This window comes from Betta splendens, chromosome 6, assembly GCF_900634795.4.
Source record: "Betta splendens chromosome 6, fBetSpl5.4, whole genome shotgun sequence".
Classification (NCBI taxonomy): domain Eukaryota; kingdom Metazoa; phylum Chordata; class Actinopteri; order Anabantiformes; family Osphronemidae; genus Betta; species Betta splendens.
This window is the reverse complement of record NC_040886.2, coordinates 7,324,679-7,343,191: the sequence shown is the minus strand read 5'-3', so window position 1 is coordinate 7,343,191 and position 18,513 is coordinate 7,324,679. Positions and strand designations below refer to the sequence as shown.

The 18,513-nt window shown below is 43.8% G+C and overlaps 5 protein-coding genes across 10 annotated transcripts in view; 2 read left to right on the top strand and 3 right to left on the bottom strand.

Annotated features, from left to right (window-relative positions):
- The window catches only part of srgap1a (SLIT-ROBO Rho GTPase activating protein 1a), a 53,046-nt gene extending 49,945 nt beyond the window's left edge, over positions 1-3,101 (bottom strand). For 2 of the 6 annotated variants that reach the window (XM_055509996.1, XM_055509995.1), the window contains exon 1: positions 2,372-3,101. In XM_055509996.1, the coding sequence (XP_055365971.1) occupies positions 2,372-2,435 (64 nt within the window). In that variant the 5' untranslated portion in view covers positions 2,436-3,101. The remainder of the gene's footprint in view (positions 1-2,371) is intronic. The other 4 variants (XM_029154995.3, XM_029154991.3, XM_055509994.1 and 1 more) reach the window with 3 other exon arrangements.
- A 408-nt stretch (positions 3,102-3,509) lies between these two features.
- rxylt1 (ribitol xylosyltransferase 1) lies at positions 3,510-6,288 on the bottom strand. Its single transcript, XM_029154998.3, has 6 exons — positions 5,984-6,288; positions 5,675-5,863; positions 5,324-5,426; positions 4,917-5,231; positions 4,655-4,825; positions 3,510-4,486 (listed from the first exon to the last, which is right to left on the bottom strand). The coding sequence occupies exons 1-6, from the start codon at positions 6,135-6,137 to the stop codon at positions 4,084-4,086; spliced, it is 1,335 nt and encodes a 444-aa protein (XP_029010831.1). The 5' UTR covers positions 6,138-6,288; the 3' UTR covers positions 3,510-4,083.
- A 148-nt stretch (positions 6,289-6,436) lies between these two features.
- On the top strand, positions 6,437-7,453 carry LOC114858006 (cytochrome b-c1 complex subunit Rieske, mitochondrial-like). The gene is made up of 2 exons (XM_029154999.3): positions 6,437-6,663; positions 6,769-7,453. Exons 1-2 carry the CDS (start codon positions 6,552-6,554, stop codon positions 7,377-7,379), a joined length of 723 nt encoding a protein of 240 aa, XP_029010832.1. The 5' UTR covers positions 6,437-6,551; the 3' UTR covers positions 7,380-7,453.
- Positions 7,454-7,672: 219 nt separating this feature from the next.
- zgc:112052 (protein C19orf12 homolog) lies at positions 7,673-9,088 on the bottom strand. The gene is made up of 3 exons (XM_029153702.2): positions 9,080-9,088; positions 8,860-8,950; positions 7,673-8,366 (listed from the first exon to the last, which is right to left on the bottom strand). The coding sequence occupies exons 1-3, from the start codon at positions 9,086-9,088 to the stop codon at positions 8,101-8,103; spliced, it is 366 nt and encodes a 121-aa protein (XP_029009535.1). The 3' UTR covers positions 7,673-8,100.
- A 534-nt stretch (positions 9,089-9,622) lies between these two features.
- Positions 9,623-16,921, top strand: uri1 (URI1 prefoldin like chaperone). Its single transcript, XM_029154997.3, has 11 exons — positions 9,623-10,371; positions 11,478-11,512; positions 13,320-13,398; positions 13,515-13,650; positions 14,743-14,834; positions 14,915-14,978; positions 15,112-15,298; positions 15,381-15,618; positions 15,702-15,844; positions 15,921-16,167; positions 16,245-16,921. Exons 1-11 carry the CDS (start codon positions 10,300-10,302, stop codon positions 16,431-16,433), a joined length of 1,482 nt encoding a protein of 493 aa, XP_029010830.1. The 5' UTR covers positions 9,623-10,299; the 3' UTR covers positions 16,434-16,921.
- Positions 16,922-18,513: the final 1,592 nt, after the last annotated feature.

The window sequence follows — 18,513 nt, the reverse complement described above, 5'->3', positions numbered from 1 at the left end:
TTGAATCTGCAGAGGGGTAGGGCTCTGATTTTCAGGAGGCAGCGGGGCGGGTCAAAGGGGGGCAAGTCTTTTAAGATTCAGAAGAGTTTAACTGTCAAAAGGTTCAAGTGGTGCTGCTCAGAGTCAGGGCCCTGAGGCCACAAACAGCAAGCCACAATCAGACATCAACCCAACACGGTGCTGAAGAGAAGACACAACCTCAATTCACATGTTCACACACACATCCAGAGAAAACCAAAGCAACTACAATCCTCCTGAAACTGCTTTGAAATTACAGTGATTGCACCCACTTAACCTGATCCATGACCCAGAATAGTGTATTTCTTTCCCAGAACAGTCTCAGTGTACTTTCTGATTTCCTTGAATTGCCAAAATGACATGCACTTTCATTTCTTCTATTAGAGGGTAAAAAAAAGGCTGTGGGATAGTACTTAAGTAATGAATGTCAGCTGAATGACAAGTCGGGCCTGAACAGTAGTGTCAGCCATAGTAAAGAGGCTTTCAGACAGTGCCCACAGAAAAGTACATTAAATACCTAACATCTTCTGAACTGAAAAGCAATCCCTCTGAGTCATGACTCTGAAGAATCACGAACGTGTGCGAGTATCAGAAACAATGCCTGTCGCGAGGAAATGCTGCCAGTTGACTGAATGATGGCAGAAGACGACGTGCATGTCCTAAAATCAGGACAGAGGGCTGCAGGCAAGGGATCAGTATTATTACAGAAAAAAACTGATGCAAACTGGGTGCCAGATATTTGTGAGAATTAGACACAGTAAGACAGCAAAGGATCAAACACTGGCTCCAGCTGCTTTCTGTTCTACTTCTTGAGTAATCAATGTCTGTTAACTAGGATCCGCCTCTGGCTATCACAGCTCCACTGCAGATGTGAGCCCACTCGTTATCACTGCAAACTCTAGAAAACGCTGAAAAATCAAAAAATAAATCCCCTGCAACTGAATATATAATGTTGGCTGAATTATAATGCATGTCTTCCACTACTAACTGCTGACATCCGAATGTTCTCGAACAGGGTCTCTGTAATGTTAACCCATAGGAAAAAAAAGGACCCTCCCAAACATCCTTCCATCAACCGTTGAACTTAAATCAGACCCCCTAACAAACAAACAGGCTTCACCGCTGATTTACCGAAGCAACAGTAGTCGCATCCAGCAACAGCTATTCTCATCAGGTTGTTGCTATTACCCTGCTGAGTTCTGCGTGACAAATGGGAGGCTTCGCCATCTCTGGTTCTGCATCCCCTATGACTGTGCATCATCCTCTATTATAGGCTGAAAGCCCTTAGTCATCCTCGCAGAGGGAAGAAGGGGTGCTGAACATTCCTGAGCAAATGAGTGCCTGCGCTCAGCCACATGCAGTCTTGTAATTCCTCGAGCGCTGCTGCTGATGGTGGTGCCCTCTTTTATCTGCCCAACGCCCGGAAACCCCACGACCCCCGCGGACCTCCCCTCCCTCCACTGGGTCCGAGGCTGGATACGGGGACGTGAATGGGTGGTATTTCAGCAAGCCGACGGTGCTGAGGAACAGAGCTGCTTGGCTGGGGGCCAAATCCCTATGGTTACCCTGGAGCAGCAACTGCCTCCTTCCTGTGCTGGTCTGTCTGGGATTAAACTACCTCTGCTCTGCATGCACAGGGGGCCGCGGCGGAGACGGCGGACGCAAGATAAGTTGGGGTGGAATCGTAATGGCGCCTCTATATCATGCAGTGCACATTAGTGTGTGTGATCCTAAAAATCAAAACACTAAATGTTTATATGTTTACAAAGGCGTGTTTTCTGACTTGAGGAACTTCCTCTCTGCAGCCACATGATCCTGCTGTAATGCTGTGGAACAAAGCCTCACACTAACTCGAAGCTAGCTGAGAGAACAGTCACGGCCAGAGTAACAGGTTGCTGAAAACACCAACATAGCAGAATTCATTAAACCAATTAGCTGTGGTAAAATGTGAGGCGGGTCAAGCTTTTAACGTGACTGGAAGTCCAACCTGGATTAAACAGATTAAAGCTGTGAAAAGCAGAGATCCCCCTGAGCCACCGAGGAGCCTCCTGAGCACTTTCATTCGGTTTCCACGTGCGAAACCCCCCAAAAAGGAAAAAGACCAAGCACCCCCTGAACCATTTACCCATTAAATGTGCATAACAACAACACAATTACCAAGTAATTTAACGCTTTTTTCCAAGTTGTGTCTAGATTTGACTTTTTAACATTAGTTAGTTTTGTAATGTAACGCATCACCAGCGACTAGGACTTGAATGAAGGTAGTGAAGAACGAGCCTGGTACCAATTAGTATTTCCCAGCTCAGCGGCTCCAAACGCGCATTCCCAGTCGAAATACGTCCCTCTCCCTCACCTTTTACTTGACTCTCGTACTCCGTGATGATTTCTTTATCCTTTTTGAACCTCGGTGTGGACATTTTCTGTCTCCTCGCGTCCTGTACTTGTTGTAAACTTCTCGGGGAAACAGTTTGTCAACAAGCGGAATCCTTAGAGCAGCCGAGGCATCCCACACAGGACGGGGGGAAAAAATCAACGCGACAGAGCGGAGAAGAAGAAGAAGCGCAAATCAAAATGAGACCGGGAAAAGCTTTGAACTGTGCAACAAGCTCGACTTGGAGCGAGGAGTAGACGTTTAGTCCTTCATTGTTCCTCGTCCCTCTGGAAAAGCGGCGGATATGCAGCAGGGCCCGATCCACAACCCTGCTCCAACCAGTGAATCCGCTCAACTGTCGGAGCGGACGGAGCGGCGCAACAGCGCTGCTGCTACCACAGAAGAAGACGGAGGCGGCGGCGAAGACGACGACGAAGAAGAAAACATTCACGCAAGTTTCAGGGTCTCCGAGGTGGGTTTTTCACCGTGCCGTGTAAATTAGTGCAATCAGCCCGAGCTGGCGGTTGTAAAGTCCATTCAGATCGACCGGGTACGTGTTTGCCTGCTGGTACTGGTTTCCAGTTTGGGACTCCAGCACACGGATACGCACGGCTTCCCCCGCGGCTCGCTCTCCCTCGACGGCCTCTCTCTCTCTTCAGGCTCAGAAGCAGACAGGACAGGTCGACTGCAGCACACAAGCAGCTGGAAGCAGGTAGGGATCGCGAGGAGGGAGGGATCTGCACACACGCAGCTGGTGGACGGACGTGTCCACGTAAGTATTGGATCAAACTTAAGCACTTACTTAGTCTAAAGGGTTTTTGCAGCTTACACATATTGATTTTCCTTGATAGCCTGCTACAAAATAACTCGACCGTGATTTCATATAATGAGAAATACTCGAATTAGTCACGCATGAGGGCCCCGTGTAGTTTATCTGCACTCATATATACTAGAATTAATATAAGTGTACCTGTCAAAGTCCCAATATATTTAAAAAATAGTTTATAAGTATTAATTAATTAAGTTTTCCATATGTAAGTTCACTAGTCTAACCGGGAAATGACCTGGTCTACAGTGCCATCTGCCGGGGAAGATTGGATAATCAATCAAATCCACTCACTTTTCATGGGACGCTTTACTTTATTGCACAGTTTAAAAAGAATCATGCTGCACAGCACTAAAATAAATAGAAAAAAACATACATTTAGTGTTTTGTTGGACCAGAAAAGCAAGACTTGCAACACCAACACAAATATCCATTTTCCAGGCAGTCACAGTACAAAAAATATGTTTGTACCATTTTGAAACAAGGCCTTAAAATACACCATCTAATTCTACACCTAACAGTTTAGAGTTTTCTGAAAATCACGATATTAAGTAGGTACAAACAGATAAAAAACATACCTGAAAATAATACATGACTTTGAAATGCAAAGGCAGCCTAACATTCCACAGTTGTGAACATTTAGATAATAAGTACACAGTAATGCCATAAGGCCCTTTATGGGACTCAAACTGAACTTCACTTGTATTAGTAATTATTCTTTAAAAACCTGCACAAGAATATTACACTTAACATCACCATGTTCACGATGCCAGTAGTACATCACATTTCTCCACCCACCACAAAACACATTAAAGCAATGTGAAATTTTACCCTATTTTATCTTCTGGAAGCTAATTAAGCACTGAAGTCAGCCACCTTTGAAGAAGGACTCTTCAATGACGTCAGTGAATCTCTCCTTCATCTGCTGACGAAAACCAGCGTACCACTCCAATAGTCTCCTCCTCCTGTCTACCTTCTGTTCCTGACTTATTCCTCGCTCCCTCTCCAAGATGGCTGGCAGTTCTTTCCAGTCACTGATGAAAATGAATGGTGCTCCGGCAGCTTTGAGGAGACGCAGCGGGGAGCTGTGGCCTGCTGCACATGTGCCCGTTGTCATTACATCTTCTACCACAGGCACTGAGCCATAAGAGCAGGCCTCATAGATACGGTAGCACTCGGTGTTGATTCCAGCTGGGCAGAGAGTCAGCTCACTCTGAGCCAGAGCTGTCTGATAACGTCTTAGACTGTCTGAAGTCTCCTGAGGAAGCCACCTAAGGAAAGGCCGTACAAAATTAATAAATAACTCTACAGTAAATTTGCAAGATAGATCTCAGTACTATTTAAGACATCATGATGACAATATTATGTTAACAGCTATGGAATCTGTCTTATCCCCTCTAAATGATCAATACTATGAAATGAATGAATATATGACTTACTTCTCCCTGGCAGTGGTGATACATTCCTGATCAAGGCCAGATTGTTTCAGCACCTTCATGAGTGTTTCTCTGGAGGAGTTTTTGTAAACAGTACCTAGGAAATTACAGAGGTATGGTCTGTTGGAGGTAATTAGCTGGGCATTTGGCCTGATCATGGGAAACTGCCTGTATCTGCAAGGAAAAAAAATAGACATAACTATTTAATTCATGTTCCGCCGATGCTGCACACTAATATACATATAAGCTTAGAGAGATGACATACGTAGCAACACCAAGGGGCCACTGGAAGACGTCCTTGTCATTGACCCAGGGGCTGTCATACACTACAAACAGCAGATCCACAAAGCCACCATTTCTTTTTAAATACGGGCCAATCCAGTCATTGTTGCACTGCTCATTGCCCAACAGAACCACAGCTACATGTGCCACTGTGTGAGAGTGTACTAGAGCTTGAACATGCTCCAGCCATCGTGTAGAGTAGGACACCTTCTGCTGCTCCCGGCCATTCAGAACCACAACCAGGCTGTTCATATCCAGAGGAACATGACCCTGAACCACAGCAGGACCCGTGTAGAAACTAAAGTTGAGAGCGGAGACACAAAGGATACATTAATCTGATTTGAATTTTATTTTTATCTATTTTTTTCCATTCCATTTGTGAATTGTTACCTAAAATCAATCTTTCCTGACTGTAGCTCGCCCTCCCTCCATTGTGCTACCTTGTCTGTAGGCTTAAGAGGTCCTTCTAGAATATGTTCCCAAAGGTAAAGCCCTGAGGAAAAAAAACAGATTGATTTAAAGAACTGATGAGAAGTGAGAGTCTAAGGTCAAATTAATGCAGGGTCGATTTACATGAACAGTTTCTTTAATTGTTGTTGTATTGTCCATTTATTATGTTTGATTTCCTGTGTATGTAACATGCAGTACCAGTTCAGAATAAGCTCCTGTGGATAAAAAATGATTACAGTACTGCTCAAACTCTCCCGCAGCTCAGTGATCTATAATAAAATCATGACTCACCTATGGCGGCTTTCCCCCAGATTTGGACCTTGTATCTTTTGGATTTTTTCTCATTTATACGACCTAGATACTGTTTGAAGGCCTCCCTTTTTTTGCTCAGAGCAGAGTTATATTCCACCTGCTCGTCCTCCCACGGATTCCACTCGTCGGCTAAAAATGGAGCAACAGCACCGCCATCTCTGACACCTCCTGCAAATATAACACACAAGTCACGTTACGTTTGACAGCAAATGTGTAGATAAACCGAAAACAGCATTTAACCACTTATTCGTGCACATTAAAGATTGTGTCAGCGTTACGAAAAATTACCCGCGGGTCCTCCTGTTTCTTTCTTCACCACCCTGTGAACGCGCGAGATTACTTTTGAACTGAAGAAGACATTATACGCCGCATAAAGTGAAAATGCCACATATGCAAAGATAATAAGGAGGAATAGTTTTCTTTTTGGAATTTTCATTTTCATTGTATTTTATTTTATTTCTCAGGTTACCATTGTGTAGCTCGTCAGCTTAGTTTGAGAAAGGGCCCATGTTTACATCACGAGGACCCCTAACTCTAGCTGACTTAAAACCGCCTGTACGTAATTTGGAAATATACGTTATGACATATAGATTGTCCACGGTAACAATATGTAGATGCAAATAATAATAATAATACCGTGCCAGTTTTACAAATTATTAAGAGAGATTGTATTATTTCCGAGAATAGCTTGCATATTAACAAAACGCACAGGACACCTAAGTCAGATCTCCAATGCGGAACGTTTGTAAGGAGGTGCAGGTTCCTGGTAAAGCAGATCAGCGGAGTGCACCTAAAATTTGTACGCGCAAGGTCGTGTCCCCAGCGGTGGGATTACGGTATAAAATTTTGGGCAGAGATGATGTCACTCGCCTGTCGCTGCGGGGTTCTTTCCCCGTACTTGCAGGCAACCAAACACACGGTTAAGAATCGGGTGTTCTCAGGAGCCAAGGAGCTGGGCCCTGCTGCTGGTAAGACTGCGAAACGAGTGCTAGCCAGCTACTGAGCTGCGCGGCATAGCCATTGAGCGTGATCTGCTGACTTCTCCAAATTAGCATCATCTATTTCATTTTCAGCTCCTGCAGGAATCCGCCTTGCTCACACAGACATCAAGATTCCTGATTTTACAGACTACCGTCGCCCTGAGGTGGTGGACCCCAGCAAGTCTTCTGAGAAAAGCAGTGCCTCAAGAAAAGCTTTCTCCTACCTTGTCACTGGGGCGACCACTGTCGTGAGCGTCTACGCAGCCAAGACAATTGTCACTCAGTTTGTCTCGTCCATGAGTGCATCAGCTGATGTATTGGCTTTATCCAAGATTGAGATTAAGCTGGGTGACATCCCCGAAGGCAAAAACATGACCTTCAAATGGAGAGGCAAGCCCCTGTTTGTTCGTCATCGCACTGAGAAGGAAATTTCTACAGAGACGGCTGTGAATATCTCGGAGCTGCGTGACCCTCAGCATGACAAGGATAGAGTGATCAACCCCAAGTGGGTTATCGTTCTTGGTGTGTGTACCCATCTGGGCTGTGTGCCCATCGCTAACGCAGGGGATTTTGGAGGCTACTACTGTCCGTGCCATGGCTCTCACTATGATGCTTCAGGGAGAATAAGAAAGGGACCTGCTCCTTTGAACCTTGAGGTTCCCTACTATGAGTTCCCTGATGATGACACCGTGATCGTTGGATAAAGATTTGTAAATGTGGTAGGAGATGGGAGTAACATAAATATGTATTTTAACAAATAAAGAGATTTCAAGCTGTATGATTAAGTTCCTGGATTTTCTCACTTTATAGATGTAAAGATTTTTTATTATTTTGTTGTGGGTGAATATGCTTTACATCTAATGAAATATTCTGCAACATGCGTTTATTTACAGTTGTGAAATTAGAATGGAATATAGTAATACTCCTTTTGTTAATACTTAATACTGTTTTATACTTAGTGAAATATCGATTTAATTCTGAGGAAAAATGTGCTATATGAAACTTGATAAGTGTTTTTATTGAAAGTCATTTAAAGCCACATGTCAATATACTGTACACAGATGGTACATTATTACACTTGTTGAGTGGAAATGAAAAAGCAGCGTTGGCACTCAATACTTAATTCTGCTGTCAGTTAACTTTTAAAAGTACACTTAATAAATAAACCATTAATTTAACTATCAATTTTCACAGTAATTCTCAAAATAAAATATTCTGGTTGTACAGCTGTTGAAATTCACGATAATGACTTGAACACCTAGTAATCAGTGTAAATTCCTACCAGGAGTATTACTTGCTGTGAGCAACTTTATACTAAATTGTTTCAAATTTCAGTTTGACAAAGCGTTCACATTCTATTTGAAAGGTTCCATTATCCTGAGCGCTAGACCTTCTGATCAGTCCTTTCCAGGGATTCCACAGCTATCAGTCCACATAGTGCACTTCTGCCTGTAACTCTTTGGTGACAAACCCGATTAGAGCAGCTGTGAGCTGCTGCTTTAGAGTCTGATTGCCCATCACCAGAGTTGTTAACTGAATGATATCTGTCCACTGAATGTCACCCAGGATCACCATGAGGTCCTCGTAAAGCCTCTGCTGCTGCTGAGGGCTGAGCTCCATGATGATCTGAGGCAGGGGTTTGAACTGTCCACTGGTCAGCCAGCATCCCAAAAGGCCTCCAACAGCACCACCTGCAGGAGACAATGGATTTGAATTCCATCCATCTTCTTAACCGCTTACTCCCTAGTGCGGGGTCACGGGTGGTGCTGGAGCCTATCCCAGCTGGCTACGGGCGAGAGGCAGGGCGAGAGGCAGGGTACACCCTGGATGGGTCGCCAGTCCATAGACAAACAACCATTCACTCACACACTCACACCTACGGGTAATGGAGAGAAGCCAATCAACCTAATGCACGTCTTTGGACTGTGGGAGGAAGCCGGAGAACCCGGAGAGAACCCACGCAGACACGGGGAGAACGTGCAAACTCCACACAGAAAGGCACCAGGGCCGCCTCCGGGAATCGAACCCAGAACCTTCTTGCTGTGAGGCGACAGTGCTACCCACCGCACCACCGTGCCGCCCTGGATTTGAATTGTGAACCTGAATTCCAGTTTATATTTAGTCATAAGTAATGATAATTATAGATGTTTCTATAAATTAGAGGAAGCTGCATGTTTCACTTACCAACAGCAATACCAAGAGGTTTAAAATGCAATAGATGTGGTTGAATCAGAATCCAAAGACGATTAATTAGATAACTAGAAAACAAGAAAGACTGAAAATAAAAATAATAAATGCCAGCTGTGTAGATTTTTGCTAAAGCTTCTGTTGGTCGTTACTAACTGAGGTGAGATAACATAGAAAAGCCTGAGATCTAATAGCACAATAAACCTTACTCACGTACCTTCCACATCAATGCTTATAGTTTAATGTTTTTAATGATATGATGTTCTAAACAGGCTGAAGTAATGATCTAGTCACCCGGTTACTGCTTGCCTGATGATTGCCTATGACTTTTGACTATGGCCGCAACGCTTTATGGGTAAAACAACAATGCTGCATTCAGGGACACTCGAGCAATCCAGTTGTTTCTTCTTGTCAAAACCTCCCAGTAGGTGCTTAGCTTTACGTTACAGTTATCGTTCTATTATTATAGTATATTACCAATTATTAAAGAAGATACGAATGTTATTGTGTAAATAAATTATGATAACCTGAACTACGACATTTAAAGTTGGTTATGAAGTGGTTAGCATACATTATAGATATTACCTGCTTAATCTTTCTAAAAATGTATTCTAGCGTATTGACGGAGTAACACCATAAACGAGTTTTTAATCAGTATAGTTGGGTGTTGCCTGTATTTTATACATTAGCAACATAAAGATCAATCTTTGAATTATGGAAGTTTAACTCTACAGCTTATTTTGTGTGTAAAAATAACTGTGTTTATCATCTATGTCACTGTTTGGTGTTCACTACAGCAGTAAACACCTCGCTGCAGTATGTCTGTTTACATCTGCGCGTCCACATTTACCCATAATACACCGGGAGACACGGAGGACGAGCTTCGTCAAGTTCGCGTCATATCAGTCAACAACAGGAAGTGTCTTTTTCTTTTCAAGATAAGCGTATTAAACCAAACTAAAAATAAACAATTTCTACCCCCCTGCAACAAACACAAAGTAACAAAATGTAATGTATCCCCAAACGTTTTAATTCGTTTAGGGAAGTACACATTTTCCGATCAAATGTTTAACTCGTGCAATGTAGGTCTTTTATTATGAACGCTACAGGCAGAGTTTCCTTTGTTGTTCTCCGTGACCTGACGCCCAGCGGACGTGCATGGCGCAGCGAGAGTGACGAGGAGTATCCGCTAATCTTGGGATATTAAACCGTGGATATTTTTGGAAATCATGCAAAAACCCTGAAATGAGAGTGTGAGATGATATCACTTTCGAGCGTGCGGATAACTATCACTGCCCCATTGATGAACACGAGCAGGACGGCTCTAAGGAATCGCTGCTGCTGCATTCATAAACATTTCTTTAGGACTCACAACAACTGAGCTTTGGTTTGGGCTCAGACGACACCTCAGAGTCCGTTCGTGCACCTGAGGTGACAATGACCGAAAAAGGTCAGATGAGTTTAGAGCAACTCGGCGGAGTTGTCAGGATCCGCGAGGAACAAGAGAAGGTAAAGAACTCAGCTGACAGGAAATATTCCGCTGGCTAGCAAGCAGCGGGTAGCGTTAGCCCCACTGGCCACGCGGCGCACGGGGGTTTCTTAACAAATGGGTCAGGATGTTTATTTGCATTTATAGACATTTGTGCACCGATTGTAGTGTATGTGTGTTATCTATACGTGTGTTGTTTGCGTTTGCATGTTCTAAGAGCTTCCTCTTTTGCAGCCACTCGCATGTTGAACTTCTTGTTGGACTGTTCTTGGTTTTGTTTCTGTCTTTCGCTTGATCCTTAGCTCTCCGTCACTTTCTGACTTTTGCAGTGTGTACAAGTTGCTAATCACCTGTCTAGCAGAAGAAGCAGCAGCTGTTGGCTAATGTGCAGCAAATCACCTACACAACCTGTAATTTTGTAAATATTCAACCAGGAAGTCCGAGTTGTCCTAACATGTAACAGTAGCTAGGGTCCAATAACCTTAATTGCATCCCAGTTCCCATCACTTGTGTGGGGACAAAGGAAGCTTAAAAAAAACTAAACTGTTTCTTTGCAGAACACGTGTTTTTGGAACACATGGTCCAAATATGAATTACAGCGTTAATGAGTCTTTATCAGGGATCACAGAATTACAAATCTGCAGCTTTACCCAAATGATCAACCCCAAAACAAGAGGTCAGAGAACATCTTAGTTATTCGCTAAAAGACTCTGGCACTTCCTTCAGGATATGGTAGAGGAAGATCTTCAAGCGTGAGTGAGGATCAAGGAAAACAACTGGTATCCTCCAAGTCATGAGTCTGCATGTTGTTATTATTCTTATTCTACATCCTGTTACTGTTAAGTAGCCAGACATTTGACGTGTAATGCTGCAGGCAGGCTGCTGTAAAATCTGGAAACCACAGGTAAAACTGGAGTATCTGTATCTATGTCCTGTTTGCTTGAATGTTTTGAAACTTGTCCTCATTTCCAACCTCTCAGATTTTACTCTGGTGTTTTGTTTGCTGAATAAATATTCAGAACTTGTGTGTTTGCACACTAGTATTTGCAGTAACCTCAGCTGCCCTTTCCTCCTCATAATGCAGATGTCCTTGTGATCGATATTTAACAGATCTTTCCTGAAACAGGTGGTGAAAGACTGTGAAAGTCGGATTCAGCACTGGTAAGCATCAAAGACGCGCTCTTTGGACAAAGCTGCCTTCAGTGTTTTGTTTGTTCCTGGTTAAGCTCAGTTTACATCGTATGTTGTCCACTAAGTGGTAACTGTCTATCCAGCACTGCGTCGTGACATGAAAGACACTGTGGGAGTTTAGGAATCAGAAGGCTGCTTGTGTGCTGTAAAAAGGCCCTTGTTGCCTCTGCAACTGTACGACTATGCAGACTGAATGTGGAATACTTGAAACAAATGCCTCTGATTGGTCAGGGCCCGTCCAGAGCTGGTACTTCAAATGTAAAACATCAATGCCGCACAGAATTATGCCTCATTAACTGTAGAGGCCAAACTCAAAGCTATTACAACATGAATGAACAAACAAAGCTGTGACAGTGCTGCCTTTCATAAGAGCAAGATTGATTCCTTTTCAAAGTTATCGGATTCTCTGACAAACAGATACAGTGAAGTCATTTCTGGCCTAATAGCCTGTCTTTGCTTTTTATATGGTAAACTTGAAGGACTTTAAAAGGTTAAAGGTGTGACTGATTTATGGACCAAGTGGTGTAATGAGCGGGATGTTGCATGCAGACCACCTGGTACCACAGGGGTCCAACTTAGTATGACATCATTAACAGTAATGGAAAGTTTGGTTTACCCCAGTACAAATAAACTGAGCAGTGAGCTTTTGCAGCTCAAGGAGCAGTTTTTCTAATCTTTTTTTTTCTATTACGTGTTGTGCACTGTGGCCAATCCAATATTAGCCCCTTGTTATAAAATTTAAATGCCTCAAATAATCAATTTATAGTTTATTTTATAATATGTAGAACACAACTGATCATTACTACCTGGCCTGCTCCAGCTGTCATGCTCTATTATTGTTAATAACAATAATATATATTAATATCATTAAATGAAAATGATAATGATGATATTATCATTAATAATAATAATAATAATAATAATAATAATAATAATAATAATAATAATAATAATAATAATAATAAATAATAATAATAATAAATAAATAAAATCCTCACCAATCAACCAGAAATTGTTGAAATAATCTGATTGGTTCAAGGGTGAGACTCACTCATTATGTGCTGCTGTGTGTGTTGTTCTACCCAGTGTAAGCTGTGATGGCACTTCTATAAATGCACACAATTATTTGTGAATCATTATTATTTAATAACTGTATTACAGATTTGAAGTAATCCAACTCCCCAGACACCTCACTGTATCAGGCTTTATTATCTTCCATGTAATACATCTTAATTTAGACATTCTGCATCAGTATGTCCAATAACTAACAATCTGTAATAAACCAAATGTTTTAAATGAAGCTACAATACCATGTAATCCAGTTGAGAGTAGTCTATGGAAAAGTTTTCCACGAAGTGGTTTTGGAAATTGTATTAGCTCAGAGTACTATAAGTTTTCATTTAAAGTTTGCAGTATTCGCTTTTTTTCCTTACATGTTTATGTGAAACAGGGTTTTGAGGGCAGATGATTATTTTATTGCTCCTCTGTTGTGATTTTAGCTGCATGCTGAAAGTAAAATGATACAGTTCTAAATCGGGCACATTAAATCCTCCTCCGGCTTTGGAAGATGTAAAGCGTTGCTTTTGATTCCGCGATTAATTTCCCCCACATGAAATCTGTAATGATGAAATATCAGTGTTCCCATTTTGACATGTCCTCACACAAATCCAAACAGGATAACACTCGCTTTATAAGACAGCGCTCACAAACAAAACATAAAAAGAGGGCAAATATGTGTCTTACTACTTCATTCCATTCTGAATTTATGACTTTGCAGGAAGAAGGTGTCAGGTGACTATGAAGCCCTGAAAGACCGCCTTCAAACGCTTCCAGATCAGCTGTCTTATGACATCATGGTCAGTGCTAAACTCAACTAAAGTCACACTATAACTAATACAAGTTGGTAGACATTAATTTTTTTGTGGAACTGCTTCCACGTCCGCTCTCCTTTGATCCGCTGTCCCGTCGACAGGTGCCGTTCGGGCCCCTGGCCTTCATGCCTGGGAAGCTGGTGCACACCAACGAAGTCACGGTCCTGCTCGGTGACAACTGGTTCACCAAGTGCTCTGCAAAGCAGGCCCAGAAGCTCATCGACCACCGGATGACACGTGAGTGACTGCTCGGCGAACAGTGGTGCCCTTCATCCAGCAGAGGGCGGTGGTGCACCGCATCTGGCAGGTCTGAGGGCTGGTCTGAGCACAGGCGTGACACACCACAGGATAACAGAAGAAACTGTGTCAGTGCTGTGAAGATGCCGTGATTGTAAAACGCCAGTGTTTGTGCAGTGCACCTGCTTTCATAAGGCTACAAGGCCGTGTTGCGCGGCGCTGTTGTCACCGTCCTCATGCACTCATGCATCAAAGGTCACCGCTGCCACTGCAGCCGTTGTAAATACTGTGACCGAAATTCATGCTTTTCTGCCACTATCTCCACGTCGAATCAAGTCCTGCCTGTGTAACATCGGTGTTTTATCAAGAGCAAGAAAAAAAAAAGTGTGAATTGGAACAGGGTTTACGTGTGGCTGCGTTTCCTGTGCCTTCTCCCTGCTGCTCATTTTAAGACTGAAAAACTCATATCAAGTCAAATAAGCCCAAGTAACGATCTCTGATGTGAACATTACTAGAATGTTTAGTGAAGCAGAAATGTGCTGCTGCAGCCCATCCGCAGCCGTCTGTCTCCCCCACCTCCCCCTCCTCCCTCCCCCCATCTCCTGACCCTGCCCACCCTGTTATTACAGAGCTAAGTGCTGTAATACAAACATAGCTGGCTGAAATGTGTCAGACAGTGGCGGAGTTGTCAGGCCTTCTGTGTTTGACCTTTCTTCACTTCCAGTGGATGCACTGACTGGAGGGGCTCCCGATCGCCATGGAAACAAGGGCCCTCTGCTGCTATCAGTAAAAGGGCTTAATTGTTGTGAAGATTTAATGATGCGAAGTCGCATTCAGGGCAAAAGATATTATGAACTGTTTGTGTCATCATTTTTCAAAAGATTTTCCCCCCAACTTGTTTAGATTTTTAACTCTTTCACAGCTGGTGTCATTGTCACGTTAAGTGTTTTATTGAAACCTCTGTTCGCCTGCAGACATAATTTTTTTTGTTTTTTCACCCAGTGGCTTTTTGTCGGTCTGCTGCCAATTCTTGCATTTGCATTTAATTTTGACATTAATGCACGATTTTCTTTCTTTACAATTTTTTTGCAGATGTAAAGCGTGAACTTGACGCTGTGTCTCAAACCATGAAAAACTTTGAAGCCAGAGTTGGGTTTGCAAAGGATTTGGAAACCATCTCAGCCGTACGTTGCGTTGTCTCACAGATCAAATATTGCATTAAGCATGAATGGGAGAACATGTGTTGACTGAGCTTGTTCTTTAGAGTAAAGGGGACTATGTTGACATCAAAGAGGAAGTCGAAAACAGTTGCACTGCTGTCACTAAAGGTACCATTTTCTTTGCCTCCATTTTACATGTAATCGTCTAAAAACTGTTAACCCGTTGTCTAATTCTGCACCATATTCAACTTAACAGTTAGGGCACAGAAAAAGTTCCATATTTATTCTTGTTCTTTAACAGGAAGGCAAAGAATCGCTCACAAACCAAACTCTAAGCCCAAGTCGGATGTGCTGATTGATCTAAAAGAGGGAGATGGAGACGAGGGCCGAGACGGAGAGAGCAGGAAAGGCGCCATGACGGAGGAGGAGCTGTGGGCTCGATTGGACGAACTCGAGAAACTGGAGGCGCTACAAGATGAGCAGGACAGGTACATGAAAAGGCCCAGTGGTTTTTGGAACTTTAACCTGACCCAAAACTGAAAGGATCCCATTTGCGATTTTACCTTTTAGGTTATCTGATAATGCAGACATGAATGGGGAGGACACGTCATCCTCGTCTTCAGAAGAGGACAAGGAGACAGAGGCTGCACCTCCTGTAACTGGACTGAGCCTGAAGCCAAGCTGGAGCTCTGTGCCTCACAGCAAAGAAACAACACATGGGGCGAGGATAGTAGAGGAAGACGACGAGGAGGAGGAAGGCAGCTGTTTGCCCACCATCTTTTTTTCTCATACAGTTGAACCCAAGAAGGTCAGATTGGCTTCACTTGATCTTTTGTCCTTAATTCTGTTACTGTGACTTTTTTTAAAGCCTCTTTTTTTGTTTTGCTTCAGGTGAGGATCAACACGCGCAAAAACACCACGTTAAAGTTCAGCGAAAGGAAAGAGCAGAAGGAGCAGTCAAAGAAGAAGAAGCGCAACGGCCACGCCAACGGCCACGAGCTCCACAAAATCACAACACCAGCAGACATTTACAGGTGAAGCCGTTGGGGGGGGGCCTCCAGTCCGCCGCGGTGGGTCGCCGGGCCACTGGCTCACTGTGGTCTCCCTCAGGTTGTTCGTGGACGTGAGGAACGGCGAGCCCATCCCCCGGAAGTCCATCCTGAAGTCGCGGAGCCGCGAGAACAGCGTGTGCAGCGACACGAGCGAGAGCAGCGCCGCCGAGTTCGAGGAGCGGCGCGCCATCGGCCGCGGCTTCAGCCACGACGAGGCCACGCACAGCGACACGAGCGACGGCGCCGCCGAGGAGGACGGCCCCGCGGCGGCGGCGCCGCCAACGCACGCCGCCGGCAGGTTCGAGGTACAGACGCACGCCTTGTCTGACGCGGCACGTTGAGTCTAAATCACAGTAGGTGATAAGGCCTCCGTCCTCTTCAGGCCTTTTCAGGTACGGTCATAGAAAAGGACCCGATGCCGTTGACCGTCCCCCATCTGACCATCGCGCCGCCAGCTCTGCCAACCATCCTGGAGAGGAGGCAGGAGGAGGTGACTCCGGACGTCTCCCCGCCACAGCCAGCTCCAAAGAGGGTGTCCAAGTTCAAAGCTGCCAGGCTGCAGCAGCAGTGACGGTTAACAAGTAACAAAGCGCATTTCACGATATTTAGTTTTCTAAGCATCCGTTTCTATTCCACCACCATGAACTGGATCTGTTTGTCTCATTTTAATATACAGGGTTACTGACGTATAATATGACTGTGAAGTTAGGAAAAAAAAGTACTGTAGCAATGTTAGCAAATCGGCCTCGAGCGTAACACTGCTTTTACTCCAAATTGTGCTAACGGTAGTTGGTCTCCTAATGTCCTCCACAGTCTAAGTGCCGCCCGCCTTCGGTCGAGACGTCCGTCAACCTCGCCCAGCTCTCAGTCCGCTGCTGTTCTGTTGCCAATTTAGCTGTTTCTAGGCCTCCGCCATTCATTTTCAGCTGCCTTGTTTTGTTGTGGCTCCTTTTTAGAAACAGGTCGCATTTTGTTTTGTCTTAACCTGTAAAATGAATGTCTGTTTCTCTCTGTGACCAGCTTTATATAAAGACAAAAAATAAATGATTTTGGCTATAAGTTATGCTTCTTCCTTGAAAGAAAAGATGATATTAAGCGTGTTATTGACAGGTGTTTATTATTTGTAGTAATATCTAAGAAACATTTAAGAACGTCTTTCTGAAATTGCTCGTTACACAAAATCGCAATAATGTGTAATAATACGATTGTGCTCGCGATACCTGGTGTTTCATTTGCTAAATGGCTATTTACCAGATGCTGACTGAGCTAATATGATCTTTCATGAATTATTGTTGCTCCTGGTGAAATTCCTGTTGTGCTCTTAAAAATTTAGGAGCTAAGTAAAGCAGCAACACAAATTGCCAGAAAACCATCAAAGGAACAATAACGTTTCATCATCAGCGACGTGAAAGCGAACACACAATTTCTTTTCACACTAGTAAAAGTACAGTTGAACAATTTCCAAGAACTACTTAGTACATTACAAAACAACTTCTATTAAAGATGTATTATCAGCAAGAGGGTTAAAGAACAAGGGGGAAAATGCTGCTTGGTCCACAACAGCTCATGACCTCACGGCTGCATGAGGGAATAAATCCCAACCCAAAGAAGGGTTCAAACACTGGTACAGGCCACACTGAGCGTGAGGGACACTTTGTTTGTCCACACCTGGATTCTCCAGCTGCATCAGACTCCAGATGTTTCCTGTGGGTGGACGGTCTCGCTGACCACAGGGTGATGGACAGCCGGACCGGCGCGGCTCTGAATTTGTGCCTCCGGTGTAGAATCTCAAACTCAAGTGCGAAAAGTGAAAGCAGGAAAGGAGGAAGAAGTGGAGTGCGAACCGTGCGGGCACAAATGGAAATATTACAGTAAATTACAAAGTGAAATCCAGAATTTGCTGAATGAACGTGGTCTGCGAATGTTTGAAGTTACACATAAACAAGTTTTCCCTCTCGGATTAGTATCCTGAGAGTCATGTGAAAGTGTGAGCTCTCCTCGTAGCTGACTTTAAAACACAACCTGAACTTGTTGAATTGTTTTGAGCCTAATCTTGATTTTTCATGGGGGAAACTCATACACACCACTGTACTTCATCTCTCCCCCAAGCTGCTTTAATTAAAGCTGCGGCTTGTGAGTTGAAAGGCTATCACTCCCCTTTTAGTTAAATGGTGGGAGTGTAGGTCTCTGATAAGAAGCTTTTAAACAGGTCCTGAGGTGACTCTGCCCCCCCCTCCCCCTCCCCTTCATCAGGATTATTCCTCCAGTATGAAAATCCAGGTAGCATGAGACAGATTAGGCAATGCTTAACATGCTAGCGTTGTGTTGGTGAGACACTGATCAATGGATTTATGTAGGTTAAGCTGTGAAAGTATATGCTTGAACGTAGCAGGACCAAGAAATCTAGGATACAAACAACGTAATTGGCTGTAGCACACATTAGATCTACATTGCAGGGATTAGGAAGGATTTTAAGAGTTGTGTGATGAAGGAGTCAAGCGGGCATTGTTGTCCAGACAGGTGCTCGAGTTTGAGAGGGGGAGAGGGAGGGTTGCACTTAGCTCTGAGTATCAGGTGAATGGATTAAACAGCAGCGTGTGTATCCACTTCCCTACTTTCTGAACATATGATATTAAAAACCCAGATATCTG

Bases quoted from the DNA above. Each gene is read 5' to 3' on its own strand.
- rxylt1 (XM_029154998.3), bottom strand. From the start codon at position 6,137: ATGAAAATGAAAATTCCAAAAAGAAAACTATTCCTCCTTATTATCTTT. The intron at 4,826-4,916 runs GTATGTCATCTC...TTTTCCTTGCAG, and splicing joins TGGCCCCTTGGTGTTGCTAC to ATACAGGCAGTTTCCCATGA. The intron at 4,487-4,654 runs GTAAGTCATATA...GCCTTTCCTTAG, and splicing joins ATCACCACTGCCAGGGAGAA to GTGGCTTCCTCAGGAGACTT.
- LOC114858006 (XM_029154999.3), top strand. From the start codon at position 6,552: ATGATGTCACTCGCCTGTCGCTGCGGGGTTCTTTCCCCGTACTTGCAG. The intron at 6,664-6,768 runs GTAAGACTGCGA...TTTCATTTTCAG, and splicing joins GGAGCTGGGCCCTGCTGCTG to CTCCTGCAGGAATCCGCCTT.
- zgc:112052 (XM_029153702.2), bottom strand. The intron at 8,367-8,859 runs GTAAGTGAAACA...TGTCTCCTGCAG, and splicing joins ACCTCTTGGTATTGCTGTTG to GTGGTGCTGTTGGAGGCCTT.
- uri1 (XM_029154997.3), top strand. From the start codon at position 10,300: ATGACCGAAAAAGGTCAGATGAGTTTAGAGCAACTCGGCGGAGTTGTC. The intron at 11,513-13,319 runs GTAAGCATCAAA...ATGACTTTGCAG, and splicing joins GAAAGTCGGATTCAGCACTG to GAAGAAGGTGTCAGGTGACT. The intron at 16,168-16,244 runs GTACAGACGCAC...CGTCCTCTTCAG, and splicing joins ACGCCGCCGGCAGGTTCGAG to GCCTTTTCAGGTACGGTCAT.